The following is a 21,563-nucleotide window of genomic DNA, read 5'->3' on the forward strand; positions in this document are numbered from 1 at the left end:
TTATACATAAATATATATACATATCTATATACATAAATTACTTGTTTTATTATTATTTTATTCGTTATTCGAATAATTAATGAAGATAATAATTATTCGAATAACGAATAACATAATTTATCCGTCATTCGAATAATTTTTTTTTGAATAACCAAAATTATTTATTATTTACGAATAACAAGAAAAACAATTTATTCATTTGTTATTCGTCATTCGAATAAATTTTGCCCAACTCTGGTACAAGCGCTCACAAGTGAGTCCGAGCCCATAGACAAGTGCATTCCAGAACCAGGGGAGGAGTTCCAAAAGGTTCTGGTGTGGTGGCTGTCGAGCAGCGACGAGATCACATTCGTCCACAAATTCAAGCCGCAGGTTTTCGACGAGTCCACCCAACCAACAAAGCGGCAGATTCTTCGAGTGGTGATGTCTATTTTCGACCCTCTGGGCCTACTCGGCTTCTTCGTTGTTAAGGCTAAGATGATTTTGCAGGATGTATGGCGATCAGGTGTAACTTGGGACGAAATCGTACACGATCAGGAACGCTCAGAATGATGGCAGTGGGTGCGAAAGCTAAGTCACATCGACAAATTCCGAATCCCACGTTGTTATCTCTGGGCGAACCGCAGCGACGACAATCAGCTTCACGTTTTTGTTGACGCGAGCATATCAGCGTATGCAGCAGTAGCATACCTGCGATCAACCACAGCCGGAAAGATTCACTGCAGTCTCGTGGCATCGAAAACCCGAGATCCCCCGTTAAAGCCGATTTCAGTACCAATGCTTGAGCTGATGGCAGCCATTTTGGGGCTCCGCCTAGCTAAGCTCATTCAGGAGGTGCTCTCTATACCCATAAACTGTCGGAGTTTCTGGTCTGACTCAAAAGACGTCCTATTTTGGATAGGATCAGACGCGAGAAAGTTCAACCAGTTCGTGGCCGTTCGGATTGGTGAGATANGCAAAAGATGTCCCATTTTGGATAAGATCAGACGCGAGAAAGTTCAACCAGTTCGTGGCCGTACGGATTGGTGAGATACTCCAGGATTCACAAATTAGTGAGTGGCGATGGGTGCCGACGAAAGACAACGTCGCGGACGACGGTACTAAATGGAACCCAAAATTCGAGTTTGGTACCGCTACCAGATGGGTCACAGGTCCGAAATTCTTGAGACTACCGAAGACTTCATGGCCGGTCTCTGAATTCGAACAGCCACAACCTACAACAGAAACGATACAGCATATGACGGCCAATAGTACTACTAGTGAGGATGCGTCACCAGACCCCAAAAGATTCAGTAAATGGGAAAAACTACGCGCTGCGCAGATGTGTGTTCTCCGTTTTCTTCGCTTAACGATGAGGGCTGCCGTGAAAAACCCCATCACTCACACGCTCCTCCACGACAGAACCTGTATAAGCGCCGAAATTCTGCTCTTTCGCAAGTGTCAGCTAGAATGTTACGGCGATGAATTTGAGCAACTGAAAACGGGTGCGGTAAGTCGTAAAAGCTTAATCTACAAGTTTTCCCCATTTATAGACGAATATGGGCTGCTACGCGTAAAGGGTCGGATCGATGAAGCAAGGGGAGTGGCAGTGGATCTGAAACAACCGATAATACTCGCAAGAAATCACAGCGTTACTCCTCTGATCACGGATTTCTACCACCGAAGGTTCCATCACCATCATAATGAGATAGTTGTGAATGAGATGAGACAGCGATTCTGCGTGCATGGTCTACGAGCATTGGTAAGAGCAGTCGCCAAGGCCTGCCAACAATGTCGTAATCGACGAGCTACTCCAAACCCGCCGGAAATGGGCAGGCTACCAGCGGAGCGTCTATCAGCATTCACTCACCCATTCGCATTCACGGGCGTCGACTACTTTGTGCCCTTTGACGTGGTGGTTGGACGACGGCATGAAAAGCGTTGGGAAGTCGTGTTTACCTGCATGACCATACGAGCGGTACATATTGAGATTTCGCCCTCACTCTCGACCGACTCATTTCTCCTAGTATTGAAAATGTTCATATCCAGACGGGGAGTTCCCCGGCAAATCATTTCGGACAACGGCACAAATTTCCGAGGTACTAGTCGCATATTGGCCGATGAGATCGAAAGGCTGTCATCTGACGCGCTGGTGAGAAAACACCCTGAAATCGAGTGGGCCTTTATACCACCAGCCGCACCCCACATGGGCGGCGCGTGGGAGCGCATGATCCGAACGGTGAAGGCTGTACTGATGGATATATTACCAAAGAGTTTTTTACGCGAAGAGGTGCTGAGAGCGGCGCTAGCCGACGTCGAAAATATCATAAATATGCGACCCCTTACTTACATTCCGCTGGATTCGTATGAGTGTGAAGCTTTAACGCCAAACCACTTTCTCCTAGGCAATTCAAGCGGCATACGCGAAAAGGATGACTTCGATGCGGGTATGCCTACGTTGAGCGAGAACTTCCGTGCCGCTGGCGACTTAGCTGATCGATTTTGGAGACGATGGATACGCGAGTACCTACCGGGCCTAACCAGACGCGCGAAATGGTTTGAAAATCCACAAGCACCCATTGCTCCAGACGACGTCGTCATCATTGTTGATGAAAATGCGAAACGGAATAGGTGGACAAAAGGAAGAGTGCTGGATGTCATAGGCGGTAGCGATAGGCAAATCAGAAGTGCAGTAGTGAAGACGTCTAGTGGTTTAGTGACTCGCCCCGTGGTGAAACTTGCGCGCCTAGATCTGAAATCAGTGAACCCCACGGCGGAGCATGGAGTTCGCGGAGGGGGGAATGTTAGCGCGCAATAAGTCTGTGCAGCCTTAAGTTTAATAAACTTGTACCATAAATTGCAACCTTGTGGATGTATGTCTCTCAGCCGCTGACATGAGCGCTCTTTCTGTCAAGTTGTTAGCGCTAAATGTTTCTTATGTATGTGTATTTTAGCACAAACGTATCAAAGCATTAAAATCGTCGAATATAAAGCATTTGTACGTGCTACCGCTCAAAATACGTGTTTTATTTGCTCACTCGTCAACAGTGTACCATGATTTTTCAATCAATGTCAGACTTTTTGAGCACTTTAAAAAGGTAAATGTATTCAGTTTTCAATAAAAAACAGTTAGGGAATAAAAAATTGGGGTTCATGGTCGTAAAAGCTGAAATTTTAAAATAATAATTTCAATTTGAACATATTTCCGATTAAAAAATCAAAATGATCAACCCGGAACCACTCGGAATTTCCGGATCCGGAAAAAACAAATTTCATATTTATTTTCCTTGCCACCCTCATGTTTTTTCGTGCGAAAACTTTCGGTTTTTTTTAAAATCGACCAAAAAAGGCCACTCTAATGCATATCTATTAGGGCTGTGCGATTATTCGATTACTCGAGCAAGTTGGTTAATCATTTATTCGGTTAATCAATTACTAGAGTGATCAAGATTTTGATTACTCAAAACGATGATTAATCGAGTTACTTGAAATATGATTACTCAAAAAAAATAATATTGCTCGTTAAAAGAGTTTGCTTTGGAAAATGCTTATTCTCTTTTTTACATTCTGTATATGAAAAAAAATTTTCGTTTTAATTTTTGAAAACAGAAACGTTGTTTTCAAAGTATCAAGGAACTTCAACTACTTTATACATATGTAAGGAGTTGAAATGTTGATTACTCATTTTACTCGAAATGTTGATTAATCATAAAGCAACTTACTCAAATATTTTTTTTTTGGTTAATCAAAAATCTTGATTACTCGAGTAACTGAACTTTTGAGTAATCATAATTTCCAATTAATCGAATAATTGAGTTATTTACTTTATGATTAATTAAAATTTTGAGTAATCAATTAATCGCACAGCCCTAATAACTATATAGTTTTGATGATTTGAAGATTTTAACTTTTAACGATGCAAAGTGAAGTGTATGTATGTATATACCTACATATATACTGCTGCAAATAATTATAAACTCAAAGTGATTTTAAATGCAGGTATGAACATAAAAGTGCAAATAAGTTTTGCATTGACTACACGCGTGATGCGCAGACCTGAACATGCCCTAAAGTGGCACTAGCCAAGGCAGGTGTTGCACTTGACTGATGTCTCATTACGGAATCCTGGTCTGACATACCGTGCAGATTGTAGGAGGAACCAAGAGTTGCTGGCGGCGGCGTGTGGGTGGTGGTGCGGTTGTGTGTGTTCTGTGGTCTGTCGCGATTGTGGTGTGGTCTGTTGTGTTATGTTGTTGTGCTGTGGTGTTTGTGTGGGGCTACTCAGGTGGACTGGGAGGAGCCGTGGAGGCTGCTCTGTTGGAGCAGCAGGGGGCCACAAACGACGCGGTCCACTGCCGATGTGTCCGTGGTCCTGAGCAGACTCTGAGGTGACTCCACCCCTCGCAAGCATTGCACTTGACTGAGGTGGAGTTGTGGTGTAGTCGTCTCTGGCATACACAGCAGGTTTTGGTTTCTGGCCCTGGGTTTGACTCGATGCCAGCCCTGAGTAGAAGAAAACGTAGCGAATGTAGCTCTATGGACGAACAACTTCTGAGATACTTCGCCGACCTAAACGGGGTTAGATCGCCGAAACAACAGCCCTTGTCTAGTTCCCTTATCTGCGGACCCAGTACCATCGCCACGTAAGCCTGCCCTTTAACACCCTTTTTGGTCATATTTATTCTTATAATAATCAGAATAAACTACAAAAATATACGTATGTATCAATGTTGAGTCAGATTACTCTAAGCGCGTGATATAATTTGAGTTTTCTTAAGTGTACACATGTGTGTGTGTGTGATGAACTAAACTTTGGATGACATGACTTGTGATGTGAACCTTCCGTCCGTTTACGTCGTATGCGTAACGTAAATATCACCCCCTTTTTGTACTGCACTCTAAATCAAATGGAATTGAAACTCTTCCACCTGTAGTAGCAGCGCAGCAATCTTTGTTAATGAAATTAACTGAGGCTACCATATACACCTCCAACGAAAATACCTGAGGCATAGCAGTCACCTCACAACTTCACACCTTTGCCTAGGAAGTTACCTCATAAGATTCAAACACAAATGAAATATTAGTAACAACCTCCTATTTCCTTAATGTTATATCCTAACCACATATTACACGGCTTTATGTCGCCAAGTAAGCTGGCAAAGATGAGCCCTACCCCCTTAAAACGTCCGTCAACCAAGGATAAGACGCGCTTGATTAACATATATATATTGAACGATAAAAAAAATAAAGTAAAATCTGTGGAACCCACTCTTGGTGGCTCCACGTTGGGCGCCATTTCTATTGTTGCCAGGGCCGAGGCACGCGATACCGGCTTACTACCAAGCGTAGTGATCTACCCGGGTACACTTGCGTCCAGCTCAGCCTAGCTCGCCGGTTTGAGCTGGGTTTCCGTAGATCACCCGCGACGCTCCGTATACCGCGCCAACAATAAAAAAAAAAATCGTGCCCGCATGGCCACAAGCCAGTTGACAAATACCACGACCGTAAATGAAGCCGCGTCTGACCCTGATCACCACCTGCTGTCCACATTCCGTCAAGTCACCCCTATGTACCTGTCCCCGTCCTGCACAGTCCCGCGGTTTGCCTCTATGAACTCGAGGCCGGCCTATCCGCCCTTTCCGTCCTTTGCTGATCCTGGCCTTGGCGGATCAGCCTCTAAATTCGTATCGCATGAGTTATTCACACCATTTGTCCGTCCCCCCGTCTGTCCGCGCTCCTCCAAGACAATGAATCACCTCACCGGTTTCGCGGGATCACTTGAATTGATTGGGTTGGCATGGCTCGATGCCCCCATCATTCAGTAAATTCATCTGCCGATCTGTCCGTCCGCTTACCCTTATATCCATCCGATATGCTCCTCATCCTAGGCCTCGCTCACCACACACACACATGATTCTTCTTTAACAATTCATTTTGGCTCTATTTCAAATNTATCACTTGAATTGATTGGGTTGGCATGGCTCGATGCCCCCATCATTCAGTAAATTCATCTGCCGATCTGTCCGTCCGCTTACCCGTATATCCATCCGATATGCTCCTCATCCTAGGCCTCGCTCACCACACACACATGATTCTTCTTTAACAATTCATTTTGGCTCTATTTCAAATTATTATCTTGCATAAATGATGTATTCTTACACCTAACTACAAGCGTCCTCTATTTCAACAGTACAACTAGTACAACTATTTATAAGTATCCTAACGGAAATTTTATGAATGGAACGTGTTACTTATATGCAGATAAACGCCCTAAATTGGTGAAACGTGTAACCACTTCCCTACTTACACTCAACGCTATGCAAACATTCACCTGCCCATTAAGTAATCGCGTCCTCAAACTTATAACTTCTAGCCAATTTGAGAGGATTATTCGTAATTTCTAACTAAGCTAGTTATATAACTATGATGCCGATCTAGTAATCTTCTCGTAGTGTTGAAAGGTCACTTCCGACCTAAATAACCGGCCAGTGTTGTCGTGAATTGNTCACGTACTAGAAAAGTGGTGAAACGTGTAACCACTTCCCTACTTACACTCAACGCTATGCAAACATGCACCTGCCCATTAAGTAATCGCGTCCTCAAACTTATAACTTCTAGCCAATTTGAGAGGATTATTCGTAATTTCTAACTAAGCTAGTTATATAACTATGATGCCGATCTAGTAATCTTCTCGTAGTGTTGAAAGGTCACTTCCGACCTAAATAACCGGCCAGTGTTGTCGTGAATTGAAACACGTGGTCACTCCACGGAATTTGTACGTATGCGCAGCGCATCCGTGTGCACTTTCGCACCAATAATTACCACACTTCTTTAAAAATAATATATATGTACCTTACGCACCATAAAGTGAAGGTACCTGCGACTCTTGGTACCTTCGATAACTTAGCTCAGTTGGCTAGGGAGCCGTTGATTCCAGGAAAGTTCGCTCCTTGATTTTAACCTGGAATTTCACAGAATTTACGAGGTAATTTTCGCAGGTGACCACGTTTCCAATCATATACCTCCGACGTGCTGCCGTGAAAACGGTTGTTGGTTTCCCGAGAGCAGCGTTTTCTTTCTTTATTCTTATTGCTGAGCCGTTTTTATTTTGCCGGGGTTTAATAAACTTTGGTTAATCCGCCAGCTTGAATTGCGCCCTCACTTTCCGACTAGAAGATTGTCAAGCGGTTAGTCTTTCCTACCTATCCTTTTCTGATCGATTGAATTTTCCAGCACGTCTTTACTCTCCGATAGAATACTTAGAAAGGACGGAATTAACAAACTTAGCTGTGTTTGTTTCAGCAGCTACCTAGGGCGTGTTTGGAAAGTCAATTAACGCCGCCTAGGTGGGTTACACTTTTTGACTGGCCGCACTTATTGCCGGACATATTGCTGAGAAACTTGACCATCTACCATCAATCGCAACAATAACTATTAGAAAATGGTGATTTTGGAAAGGGTGGCGTAGTCAATATGTAGCCTTTCCCAATTCCCGTTTAGTTCCTCCCAATGATGAAGTGGAACTTTTGCGGGTTTTGATTGAACCTGGACGCACGCCTCACACGATCTTACCATTCTCTCAATATCACGATCGATTCCCTTCGAGCAGCAGTATCTTCTTGCGAATTATTTCATTTTTGTTATGCCTGAATGTGTACGGTGGAGTTCACGTAAAATGTTGGGCTGTATGTCCTTGGGAATCAAAATTCTCTGACATTTGAATATTACGCCATTGTAAAGAGTATAATTGTTTTCGTTTTCATTTGTATAAAGAAAATTATTTAAAATTTTCAAAATATCAGGGTCTTTTGCCATTTCTTGTGTTAGCAATTCAGCAGTTATGTATTCATTTGAAATTTCGAAAATTTATAAGTGGCATAATTCATTTACCTCTTCGTTGATGAGTTTGTCTGTGGTTACTTTTTCTACGGCTTTTGTAGCTCTGGAGAGGCAGTCCACATTTACATACGTGTTCTGAACCTTTATTATAGACAATTTCGGAGTCGAAGCTTGGTAAAAATTCAGCATATCTCAACAACCTTGCTGATGTCATAGCCGGAAGCTTGCTATGTCGCCGACTTTGTGTGACATTGCCCCTCCGATTCCTGTAGGACTCGCATCGCACAACAATAACGGGCAACTCTGGATGGAAGGGTTTAAGACCTTTTCGCTGGAGATCATATTTTTGAATTTTGAAAATACTGCTTCGCAGTTGGAAGACCAATAATACTTTACGTGTTTTCGTAGTAATTGACGTAAAGTCTATGCTATTGACGACAAACTTGGTATAAATCGGGCGTATGTCACCGTGCCTAAAAACCTTCTGACTTCGCCATCAGAAACTGGACGTGACATTTCAGTGATCGCTTGAAATTTCGATGGAGACTTCGAAATTTCGTTGAATTGAATAACATAGCCAAGATACTCTTCACGTGTTTGATAAAAGAAACAGTTATTTTTGTTTAGGTGCAGATTATGCTGTTTTAACCGTTGGAGGCAATTAATTAAGTTTTCCTTACGCTACGCGCACACTGCAGCCGGCATCGGCCGAATTGTGCTCGGCCGATATGAATGAACACTTGTGATTATATGAGCGCTCTCACACATAAACCGATAACCGAACCGACATCGGCCGTTGACGTCCGTCAGTGACGATTCATTCAAACATGTTTGTTTTTTTCGCCCGATGTCTGGTGAAAAGTATCAAAATGGACTGCGAAAAATTAACTTATTGGGTGCAAAAACAAAAAAAATCTATATATATAAAATGAAGTTACATTTCCTTGGTAATCTTATAACTCAAGAACCGCCGAACCGATTCCCACGGTTTTGCATTCGTTGGAAAGAAAATTTTTAAAAAATAACTAGGGTCTCGAGATATAGACCAAAACGTGGACCTGGGTAACCTTGGGTGTATTTGTTCAATATGGGTATCAAATGAAAGTCGTTCATGAATGCTTTAAGATTGAGCACTTTTCATATAGCTGGGTGACTAGGGTCTCGAGATACAGACCAAAACGTGGACCCGGGTAACCTTAGGATGTATTTGTTTAATATGGGTATCAAATTAAAGCTGTTCATGAATGCTTTAAGATAGAGCACTTTTCAAATAGCTGGGTGACTAGGGTCTCGAGATACAGACCAAAACGTGGACCCGGGTAACCTTAGGATCTATTTGTTTAATATGGGTATCAAATTAAAGCTGTTCATGAATGCTTTAAGATAGAGCACTTTTCATATAGCTGGGTGACTAGGGTCTCGAGATATAGACCAAAACGTGGACCTGGGTAACCTTGGGTGTATTTGTTCAATATGGGTATCAAATGAAGCTGTTCATGAATGCTTTAAGATTGAGCACTTTTCATATAGCTGGGTGACTAGGGTCTCGAGATATAGACCAAAACGTGGATCTGGGTAACCTTGGGTGTATTTGTTCAATATGGGTATCAAATGAAAGTCGTTCATGAATGCTTTAAGATATAGCACTTTTCAAATAGCTGGGTGACTAGGGTCTCGAGATATAGACCAAAACGTGGACCTGGGTAACCTTGGGTGTATTTGTTCAATATGGGTATCAAATGAAAGCTGTTCATGAATGCTTTAAGATTGAGCACTTTTCATATAGCTGGGTGACTAGGGTCTCGAGATACAGACCAAAACGTGGACCCGGGTAAACTTAGGCTGTATTGTTTATATGGGCATAAAATGAAAGCTGTTATGTCAAAAATATGCGGAAGCAAATAAAAAAAAAATGTAAAAAATTCATGAATACCGTTTTTGTGAAAAATAAAATTGTGTAATGCGGACAGTTCTTTAATCTTCTTTAATATAAAAATAAGTAGGGTTTTCCTTCCTGACGCTATAACTCCAGAACGCACGAACCGATTTCCACGGTTTTGCATTCGTTGGAGGTTTATAGCTAAGAAAATTCAGGAAAAATTTCAATAGAAAAGTATATGGTGTGTGAGTATCCCTCACGAAAATAAGTATGTTTCATTTAAAGTAGATGGTGCCGGTGCGTGAAACATTGTTTAACAGCTATTCATTGTACTTTGCTCAGTTAATTTCATGTGACTAGCGAATACCCGGCGTGCTTCGCTGCGCCTTAAAAGTAATTTTGTTTTGTTACTCCCTCTCACAACATTTGAAAATATTAGTTAATATTGCTGTACATATTTGTATAGTAGGGAGATTTTTTCAAATTATATAAATATACGTTATTTGAATATTGAATTAATACACGTTTGAGGAAAGGGTGCGATAGTAGACTCCAGTTATAAGATTATAAATTAAATTTCCAAGAGAAAGTCGGTTCTTTACATATTTTCTAATTACCTTCGAAAATAAATTAACTCAAAATAAAAAATAAACAATGCTTCCTAGATCGATTTTTTTTAAATCTAACTTCATAAAGTTCTTTAAAAATATTTTGTAAATGAGGCCATAAGAGCTTAGGGGGAGAGTTACAACACAAAAATACATTTAAGGCGCAGCGAAGCACGCCGGGTAATTGCNAATGCTTCCTAGATCGATTTTTTTTAAATCTAACTTCATAAAGTTCTTTAAAAATATTTTGTAAATGAGGCCATAAGAGCTTAGGGGGAGAGTTACAACAAAAAAATACATTTAAGGCGCAGCGAAGTACGCCGGGTAATTGCTAGTTACATATAAAATCACATGTTTAGAGTATGTCAATTAAAATGTATCAAAATATTTCACTGCTTACAAAATTGTAATGAAAACTAGATTTGTGTGTACAAATACGGTCGGCAAATAATCTGGTTAAGTGTGCGCATTAGTTCGGACGGTCAAATTGTTCGGCCGAAATCGGTCGGCCTATCGGATGCAATGTGCGCCTACCACTCTGCCTGCCACTCTGCTTTCGTAGCTCCGTGTATAATGATGTCATCGAAATGCGACATTGTGTTTTTCAGGGCGGACAATATTTGTTCGATAATACGGTTGAATTCTGATGGGGCGGTTTTAATACCGAACGACAATCGATTTACCCTGAAAGTGCCCTTATGTGTTGATATGGTCTGTATTTCACTCGATTCTGGGCATACTCGAAGGTGTAAATAAGCTTTAAAAATATGAAGTCGACAAATATATTTCGATCCTTTAAAGGTATGTGGTATTTCGTCAATTCGGCGTATTGGGTAGTTTGAAGATACTAGCTGTGGCTTTACTCCCCCGTCTGGTTTGGGAACTATGAACTAGAGGAGACCCCCAATCACTTCTTTCGCACTTAGAGATTGTTCCGCAGGATTCTAGTTCTTGCAATTTTTTTCTACTCGTTCACGAGTTCATACTGAACCGCCCCTTCTTTGAAAAATACAGGTTTAGATTTCTTCCGCAGCTGCAGAGTTACTTCGAAGTTTGTACACACCCAACTTTTTCGGTAAATATTTATTGAAAATTATTTATAATCTCCTCGATTGGAGTAAAATCATCGATTGAATGGGTGGTACTTACTCGCTGTTCATCCACTTGTTGGAGATTGATCTTCAAATGTCTTATCCACGTTCGGCCTAGGAGAGTCAAAGCAATCCGGTACAACATAAAAAGCTTCCTCTGAACAATGGTTATTGTATTTTACAAACACTTTAATTTTTACCGTCAGGAATTACTAGGGAGCTTCGGTGGGGCCACTCTGACTTTTTCGATTTAAGGGCTCACTGAAGTCTGCAGGTCTGTTCACCAGTATGTGCGGCTGCAAGCGGGTGTCTGCTTAGAGCAAGCGGCACGCTATATAAACGCGCTGGGCTTGGGACCCGCCACGTAAAAATCCACTTTCAGTGAAGAAGCAAGGCAAAGCCTCGGATGAGACCCCCCCTTATGATGACGACCACAGCAAACGTTTAAAGGACTACGATTTGAGGGCATGCACCTGGAATGTCCGGACCCTTAATGGGGAAGGTGCCTCTGCCCGGCTGGTTGATGTCCTCGTAAGGACAAAAGCTGACATCACCGCCATCCAAGAAATGCGTTGGACGGGGCAAGGCAAACAATGTCTGGGGCCTTGCGACGTCTACTACAGCTGCCATGTAAAGGAGCGCAAATTCGGAGTTGGATTTGTGGTGGGAGAGAGACTCCGTCGCCGAGTACTGTCGTTCACCCCGGTGGACGAGCGTCTAGCCACAATCCGCATCAAAGCGAGATTCTTCAACATCTCGCTCATCTGCGCCCATGCCCCGACGGAAGAGAAGGATGAGGCATCCAAGGATCTCTTCTATGAGCGCTTGGAGCGCACGTACGAGCGCTGCCCCCGTCATGATATCAAAATCGTGCTTGGCGACTTCAATGCCAGGGTGGGCAAAGAAGGGATCTTTGGAACCACCGTCGGAAAATTCAGCCTCCACGACGAAACGTCCGACAACGGATTGAGGCTGATCGACTTCGCCGGGGCCCGAAACATGGTAGTATGCAGTACTAGGTTCAAGCATAAAAAGATCCATCAAGCTACCTGGCTGTCTCCGGATCGAAAAACGAGAAACCAAATCGATCATGTTGTGATAGACGGAAGGCACGCTTCCAGTGTTTTAGACGTACGCACACTCCGAGGCCCAAACATCGACTCGGACCACTATCTTGTTGCAGCCAAGATACGCACCCGCCTCTGTGCAGCAAAAAATGTGCGCCCAAATATGCAAGGAAAGCTTAACGTCGAAAAGCTGCAATCACAACAGACAGCCAGCGCTTTCGCTACTCGACTCTCACACCTGCTCTCAGAGAGCACTCTTCAACAAACCGACATATGCGAGCAGTGGAACCACATTTCCCGCTCATTAAGTACCGCCGCCGAAGAAGTAGTCGGTTTTCAGCGAGCCCGAAAGAGCAACTGGTACGTTGAGGAGTGTCAGGAAGCTGCAGAGAAAAAAGATGCCGCCTACAGGGCCACGCTGCGATCGGGCGCAACGCGCGCTATGTGGGACCGCTATAGGGATCTGAAGAGGGAAGCGAGACGTATTTGCCGCAACAAGAAGAGAGAGGCAGAAATTCGTGAGTGCGAAGAGCTTGAAATGCTGGCCGACAGGAGGAATGCCCGAAAATTTTACCAGAGAGTTAGGCGACTTACGGAAGGTTTAAAGACCGGGGCGCACTGCTGTAAGAACAATAATGTCGACCTAGTAACTGATCTACAGAGCGTACTTAAATTATGGAGCGAACACTTTTCCGCCCTACGGAAAGTTGTAGAGAAGCAGAACCCGAGCCCGCAGTCGATGGTGACGGAGTCGACGTTCCACCGCCTGACTATGACGAGGTACGTATAGCAATAACGCGGCTGAAAAACAACAAAGCCGCTGGAGCTGACAGCCTGCCAGCTGAGCTATTCAAGTACGGCGGCGAGGAGTTGATAAGGTGCATGCATCAACTCTTGTGCAGAATATGGTCAGATGAACGCATGCCCGACGACTGGAATTTAAGTGTGCTCTGCCCAATCCACAAGAAAGGTGACCCCGCCATTCGCGCCAACTACCGCGGGATCAGCCTTCTAAGCATAGGTTACAAGGTTTTATCGAGCGTATTGTGTGAAAGACTGAAGCCCACCCTCAATGAACTGATTGGGCCTTATCAGTGTGGCTTTAGACCTGGCAAATCCACCATAGACCAGGTATTCACAATACGCCAAATCTTGGAAAAGACCCGCGAGAAAAGGATCGACACTCACCACCTATTTGTCGACTTTAAAGCCGCTTTTGACAGCACTAAAAGGAGTTGCCTATACGCCGCTATGTCTGAATTTGGCATCCCCTCAAAACTCATACGGCTGTGTAAAATGACGTTGAGCAATACCNATATTTTTAGTGTATGATCGAAAAGCGATAGTTTAAGGCTGCAGGTTGGTACTCATATCGAGACGTCTGAATTTATTTCGCAGTATTAACGTGAATCCAACATCTGAGTCGACCTCAAATTTTTTACGGTGTCTGTTTATTTCCACGTCTACGTAATACTTTTCCATATCATTAACGGAATGCTGGTTGGAGTGTATGTCGATTGTTTGATTTATACCGTAAACTTGATGAATCGAGTCATCACATTCATCGTTCTTCGAACCCGGTTTATTGATTGTTACATAAATTAATGTTTTTATGCATACCTGGCTTACGTGGCCTGACTTCCCACACGACTTGCATTTTAAACTTTTCGGACTACTGCGACAATCATTTGCTTTATGATTGTGTCTTCCACGTCGGATATATAGGTGGTCAATTCCTAGTTGGTTGAAGTTAATTTTTGATTTCGCGCTGGCAGCGGACTTTGGCGATGTTGTTTTTCTTGAACGACTTCTTCGGTGTTGTGTAGATGTGGAGCGAATTTCATTCATATCATTGCTACTATAGGTGCAGTGGCGTATACAGAGGAGGGGCGATGGGGGCGATCGCCTCCCCCCAGAGCTGTAAAATTTGGTTAAAATATATTAGCTCAACAAATCAGGCACTTGCCGCGTTAAGACCTGTTATTTTTCTAGGTGGTGTTTAAATTGCAAATATCTATATACAGTTGTCCACAAAATAATAGGAGTGCGATATTTTGACCAGGTTTGGCTATTTGTCTTTTGTTTATTTAATGTTTATTATTTTTTTATAAAAGCCTAGCTGGCTATACAACAAACACCATATAAATTCAGATTTTAAACTTTGTATAAAAATTATAAAAATTTTGCAATTTTTCACCCAAATTTCAAACTTTTTAATCAGAATCTTTAGAAAAAATTCTGGTATGCAGTTTTGTAGCACATTCAATTCTAGTCTGAAGAAGTGCAAGTTTCAAGCGGCTAAAAAATTCCGTTGATTTTTGGCAATTTTTTTGCTGGCAGTGTCCTCCATATAAAAGAAAATTGTCGACATACTTTGTATGGAAAAAACGTGAAACACCTTTAACCAAAAAAATTCTCAAAAATCAACGGAATTTTTTAGCCGCTTGAAACTTGCACTTCTTCAGACTAGAATTGAATGTGCTACAAAACTGCATACCAGAATTTTTTCTAAAGATTCTGATTAAAAAGTTTGAAATTTGGGTGAAAAATTGCAAAATTTTTATAATTTTTATACAAAGTTTAAAATCTGAATTTATATGGTGTTTGTTGTATAGCCAGCTAGGCTTTTATAAAAAAATAATAAACATTAAATAAACAAAAGACAAATAGCCAAAACTGGTCAAAATACCGCACTCCTATTATTTTGTGGACAACTGTAAATACTCGTTAATACATATAAGCACATAAAGTTTTATACGTGTATTAGGAACAACAAAAACACTTAAGCCTTTTTGAAAAGGGAAAATGAACGACGAAAAGACAAACCGCAAACGGATAAGGACCGACGATTTCACACCGCTTCCGGAAATTAAGCAGAATGACGACCATCTTCCAGGTATCTGATCGCAACTGCAACGGGACAAAAAATTAGTGAAAGCGCATCAGGAAAAATAAACGAAATCCGCCCACTAGCGTCGTACAACGTGTTCCAAATTGAAAAAGGATTACAACCAGGGATGCCGTTTGGATCTAAATAGATCCAATTGGATACATTTTTAGACGAATTTTTGCGGGATACATATTTTTTTCCTATCAGTATAAATGTGGATACTTTTTTAAATAGGCCAAAATTTTATATTTTCTATAAAGTTTTTTTCGTTCAAAAATAGATTTTCATTAATGACGTTTTCTAAATGTTATAAAAATGGCTACTTAAGCGTGAAATTAGAGCATTTTACTATTTGTGAATGAAGCAATGAACATATGAAGATTTGTCGCAGAGCGCAAAATAACACATAAAATGTTTAAAATAGAGTAAATGTAAGCCCCTAATGTTTATTATTTGTAGGAAATGTATTTTTAGTTTCAAAATTTTTGCAACTTTAAATATTTCATGTGTATATTTTAAAGATCTCAAGTTCAAAATCGAATCCTGTACATCTTATACGTATGTATATTTATACAGATTCCTGTTGAAAAATAGATATTTTTCAGTAGCAGTTTTACACACACTTTTCATAGTGTACAGGTACAAATGTAACATATTAATTACTATTTTTTATACTTACTTTGCAAAATACTTATGTATAAAAGATGTAATTTATAAATTGATATTACAAATGTTTGATTTTATGAAATATAAAAATATATATACACGTATTCTAAGTCCTTAGGATGGGTTAAATTATGTCTTTTTCTTCAAAATGTTTGGTTTTCTTACAAATTATGAGATGGATACGTAAAAAAAGAAAATTGGATACATTTGGATACATTTTTGGCTTGGTCGGTGATACATTTTCTTGGGATGGCGCGGCAACACTGATTACAACACATAAGCAAAGATTACACTGAGGTTGAGGAAAAGTTCATCAAAGCAACACATATCGACATTGTACCCGTCAAAATATCGTCACATAAATTTTTAAATTCTACACAAGGCCGAATCTTTTCTAAAAACATAATACACCTCACAGAAAAAGAATTAGTTGAAGGTTTAGCGAATCAAAAAGTAAGCGAAATAAAACAACTCACAAAAGTCATAGACGGAATGGAAACGCCAACTGGAGCTGCCATTGTCACGTTTGACCTAATTCGCAGACCAGAAAAAATGTATTTAGGATGGGAACGAGTAAATGTATATGAATATATTCCGAACCCAATGAGATGTAAGACATGCCAAATGCTGGGACACACAAGAAATAATTGCAGAAATGTTGAATTATGTAAAAAGTGTGCCATACCACATGAAAACTGTTCGAGAACATTTTGCGTCAATTGCAATAATGAAACACACGCTTCTGATGACCTTTCTTGTCCTAGCTTCATAAAACATAAAACGGTTAACAAAATAAAAATTGAACGTAGATGTACAATTCGCGACGCGTGGAAGTTATACAACAGTATCCCAAATGCATACCAACTAGAGTCCAGAAAAACGCAAAATACCAAACCAACATTATCGGAAGTTATAAAAAGCACACAACGGTCTATTCCAATAACAATGTCATCGAAAGATAACTCTTCAAAAGAAACATCAACCACTAACTTTCAGTCAAAGGAAACAGACAAAGATAACAATAATACAAAAAAATCTTATAAAAAGCACTGGCACCATTCCCCGTACAAACAACACAAAGCAGACCAAAACAAAAAATAATTACTCAAGCGAAAAAAGGAAAGATACATCCGCGTACATCAGCGATATGGACACAATGTTACAAATGTATACAGCGGACACTCAAACACATACACAACATTCACTACTCCAACTACAAACACATATTAACTTTCATTAAATATCCAGCCAACAAAATATCCGGAAACGTATCCGAAAATGGAAACAATTTCGTATAAAAACCTGATGTTTCATCCGTTTTCCGATTCCGTTTTCGGACGTTTTTTCAGATCAATTCTCCCACAAAAGTGTTCATCCGAAACGTATGTGCAGAAAACTATCGAAAATGGTTGTAAAACGGATGCGCTTTCGGCTGTTTTCCTGAAATTTGTCTGATTAAATTTTTCGTTAAAAACTATTTCATTATGAACTTCACAGAAACCTTTTCATAGTTACAGGAAACCAAATAAAAAACGAATTTAAGATTCAGCAATTATTTCAATTTGAAAAACTAATTTTAATGTATTGCTTCTAACGGAATTCGAACCTGGGACCTCCTGAAAGCTAACAAATAGTCGCACACTTCTCTGCACACTCAGCTACTGGCGAATATGTATACATGTTTTCAAATGCTCAGTTTGAGCAAATATTTTAAAATTATTGTTTTGAAATAAGATGATCACTTAGATTCCGAATAAGAAACAATCAAAATCCCCCACGTAATCTGTATATGTACATATATGTATATGTAATATGAACATAACCCAACAAGCATTTCAGTAAATGTTTTTAAAAATAACTTAAAGTAAGTTTGCTATAATAAGCGTTAAATAAGCATTTTTAATATTAAGCTTATTACAAGTTTTTTCAAATAAACGTTTAATAAGTTTTGAGAGCGAATGTTTGTAAATAACTTAAACTTATAAATGAAATGCAAATGCCAACGACATGAAGTAGTAAATATAAATTTTTTTCAATCGTAAGTGACGTGTTTACGTTTTTTAAAATGTTTTATTAAAAGGAAAAAATTAAATAAAACCAATGCGGTAAAAAAAAATCCAATCCAGGACCCGCTGCGCTAATCGGTGGAGCATTCGAGTCTTCAAAGGATGAGTTTTCCTTATCCTTTCTTAGTTTGACATTCAATTAAAGAAGTATTTTTTTCAGAAAAGTTCATCAATGAGAATGGCGGCGATGAAGCGGAATATATAGCTACATCGATGTCGTTTTTCCAATTTGCCAATAACCGCTTGTAATTGAAAGCACGCAACAAGATATAATAATTAACTTTTTTATGCTTAATTTTTGTGTGTTATCGTGAATTTGTATGCTAAAATGTCTATTCCCTATTTACATTTTCGCGACTGTAGATGAGTCCGCCGAAAATTCGCATTTCTTTTAGTTTCTAGATGTTAAGCAATCTATGTATGAGTTTTTATTGAAATATCTTTAAATAAAGGGTTATAAAAATGTTTATAAAAAGCTTTTTTTTTTAATTTTTAGTAAGTTTATATATATTATTATATTATAAACAACTTTTTTTGAACTTTTATTATAAGTTTACACTTTTACGCTTATAAAAAGCTTTCTTTTGAACATTTATTAAAAGTTTATATTCCTACGCTTAAAACCAATGTTCCTTTTCGATTATATTACGCTTACTTTGAAGCGTTTTATAAACAAAAAATCAACGTTTTGTAAGCTTAATGTTTATAATTGAAAACTTAAAAAAAACTTTCTTTAAGTTTATTTCGCTTGTTGGGAAGGTTCAACTTGATACTACAGTGGAATATACAAGGATTTATCAACAACAAACATGCGCTAGAATTATTGGTTTCCAGACAAAAACCAGATATCATAATGCTACCAGAAACTCACATTATTAAAAAAAAATTACACCTTCTAAATCTCCCACATTACAAAGTTTTTCATCATAACAAAGATTACCATTACGTAAAATCAGGAGTTGCTTTTTTGATTAAAAGCACTTTAAGTGTATCTAACCACAAAGTTTCTAATAACAATCTACTGCACCATTCCTTAACCGTGCGGGGACTGACTGATCTGCATTTAACTAACATATAGAATGTGCGGACATGAGAAATCTGGTTTGTCTTAACGCTGGCTCACCTACACTATTAAACACCAAAAATACACTCACGGCCGTGGATGTCGCTATGGCTGATTCAGAATTAGCATCGGTGCTCTCTTGGAAATGTTCCCCAATTTTAATTTTTAATGGTATCACTACTGGCTTAAAAAACTTAAACCAGGTTTTGTGGATGGTAAAGCAAACTGGGAACTCTTTGCACATAAAACCGAAGAAATAAATAGTAAGTTTATTGAATCGGTTAATATTAACCAAGAAACCGCGAATGTAAAGAAAATTAGCAAACGAATTGATGCCAGTCAAAAAACAGATAAGTCATCATAATAGTCCCGCTTGGTTTAACCCTGAGATAGCTAAACTGATCCTACTGAAAAACGCTGCGTGGAACACGTACAAACAAAAACGCAGTCAAGTTAACTTAATTAATTACAAGAGATCGTGTGCACAAGTTCGCTGGTCATGCAAACAAGCAAAGAAAAATACTTGGGAAAACTTTGTAAATTCGCTCAACCCGTCAATGATCACAAGAACTTTATGGAGAATGATAAGAAATATCAAATCCAAACAGAACACAAATTTCCCACCGATATTCACGAACAACAATTGTATAACACACCCGCAGATGATAGCCGACGAATTTGCTAGAGTTTGGAGCTCCCTTTGTTCGGATCAATCCTTCGACCAACAAATAATAAAAGAAAAACAAAATTTAAAAATGAGGCACTTACTAAAGAAAACACAAGCCTAACCCAGCACTTTAGTGAAATAATATTAAAATACCTTATTGAAGCAACAAAAAGTCCAAAAGGTACAACTCCAGGAATAGAAAAAATTACATATTCAATGATAAGGCACTCGCACATCTCTCTAAAACTACGACTATGCCGATTGTATAGCAAAATCCTACAAACGGGGGTTTATCCGCACTATTGGAAGTGTGCAATTTTATCACCAGTCCCTAAGCCTTATAAAAGTCGAAATACAGTGGAAGGGTATCGCCCGATTTCACTCATCTCGGTATTAGCCAAAGTTTTTGATAAAATCTTAGCCCGGACAACACGCCTTCTTACCACAGCACGGGGTTCACACCCTCTGTCATACTTTGGAAACAGTGCTCAAAAGTAATATAAAAAGAAATAACCATAGTGTCGTACTCTCAGAAGACATAGAAAAGGCTTTCGATAGGGTCACAGCCACAGTAACTATAAAAGAGCTGGGAGGTTGGGGGTCACCAAGCCAAGTTTTAAAAATAGTCTACTCATTCATGTCACACAGGAGGTTATCAATTCGCGTTGATGGATTTATGTCAAAATACCTGAATCTTGATAACGGCTTACCACAAGGCTCTCCCCTATCAGTTGTGTTATTCACAGCATACTCCTGCTCACTAATCAAGCAGATAAAAAACACAAACGGTATTGATTATAGAGGGATATACGCAGGCAACATTTTTGCGGTCTCCTCTGGATCTTCAGAGCAAATAAACAGTAGTTTAAATTACCTCAATAATAAAATACAGCAATGGGTTAAAAATACAGGAGCGGTAATACCACTAACCAAAGCAGAAACTTTACATTTTTGCAGAAAACACAAGTGTTGTCTCTCAGGAATTAATATTGGTCATAAAATCATTGCTTTAAAACCCAAATTGACAATCCTGGGAGTCACATTCTCAAGAAATGCGTCGTGGAACGAACACATAACGCCATTCGCGATAAACACGAAAAAGTCAACAATCTCCTAAAGATATTTTGCACCAGAAAGAAAGGATCACACAAAGACACAGCAATCTCCATATGTAGAACTATTATGGAGGGCATAATTCAACATGTGCTGACTATATACGGATGGACATCCGAAAAAAACAAAAGCAAAATCAACGCTGCCTTGAACAGATGCTTCCGGACAGCGTCAGGACTTCTTCCTAGTACACCCCTGGAGGCTCTCAGAAGCACGTTATCACGAGTTTGACTGGATATTGCAACGTAGGTCTGTCAACCTTGCCGTAAAAGCTCTAACTTTGAAAACCCACTCTGCACGAAATATTTTGGAGTTTGATTAGCAACACAAATACTAAAAGAGGAATTAGGACTAGTGCTGTAGAAAACATTATAAGGCTTCTAGCATAAAACAAAGCATCAATACCAGTTAAACCAAAAGGCAGCAGCAATGCATTAAGAACAAGCTTAGAAATAGACTTAAGTCTATCGGAATTTCAAACGAGCCATACAACCGGAGAAATCTACAAGCAATCATTTTTCCAAATAGTAAACGATTTCTGTCCGCAACTAACTATCTTTACAGATGGTTCTCAGCAAATGGGTATAACTATATACGCTGTAGTTGAACAAACGGCAAAGAACTCGTTCAAAACC

At 39.8% G+C, this 21,563-nt stretch overlaps 1 protein-coding gene across 1 annotated transcript; it reads left to right on the forward strand.

Moving 5' to 3' along the window:
- Positions 1–1,702: 1,702 nt before the first annotated feature.
- Positions 1,703–2,797, forward strand: LOC108363797 (uncharacterized). The gene has a single exon (XM_017617282.1). It carries the CDS (start codon positions 1,703–1,705, stop codon positions 2,795–2,797), a length of 1,095 nt encoding a protein of 364 aa, XP_017472771.1.
- The last annotated feature ends 18,766 nt before the right edge of the window (positions 2,798–21,563 follow it).

This window comes from Rhagoletis zephyria, unplaced genomic scaffold (assembly GCF_001687245.7).
Source record: "Rhagoletis zephyria isolate East Lansing unplaced genomic scaffold, Rhagoletis_zephyria_1.1 Rzeph_scaffold_01378, whole genome shotgun sequence".
Lineage (NCBI taxonomy): Eukaryota > Metazoa > Arthropoda > Insecta > Diptera > Tephritidae > Rhagoletis > Rhagoletis zephyria.

Coding starts and splice junctions, on each gene's coding strand:
- LOC108363797 (XM_017617282.1), top strand. CDS start 1,703: ATGAGACAGCGATTCTGCGTGCATGGTCTACGAGCATTGGTAAGAGCA.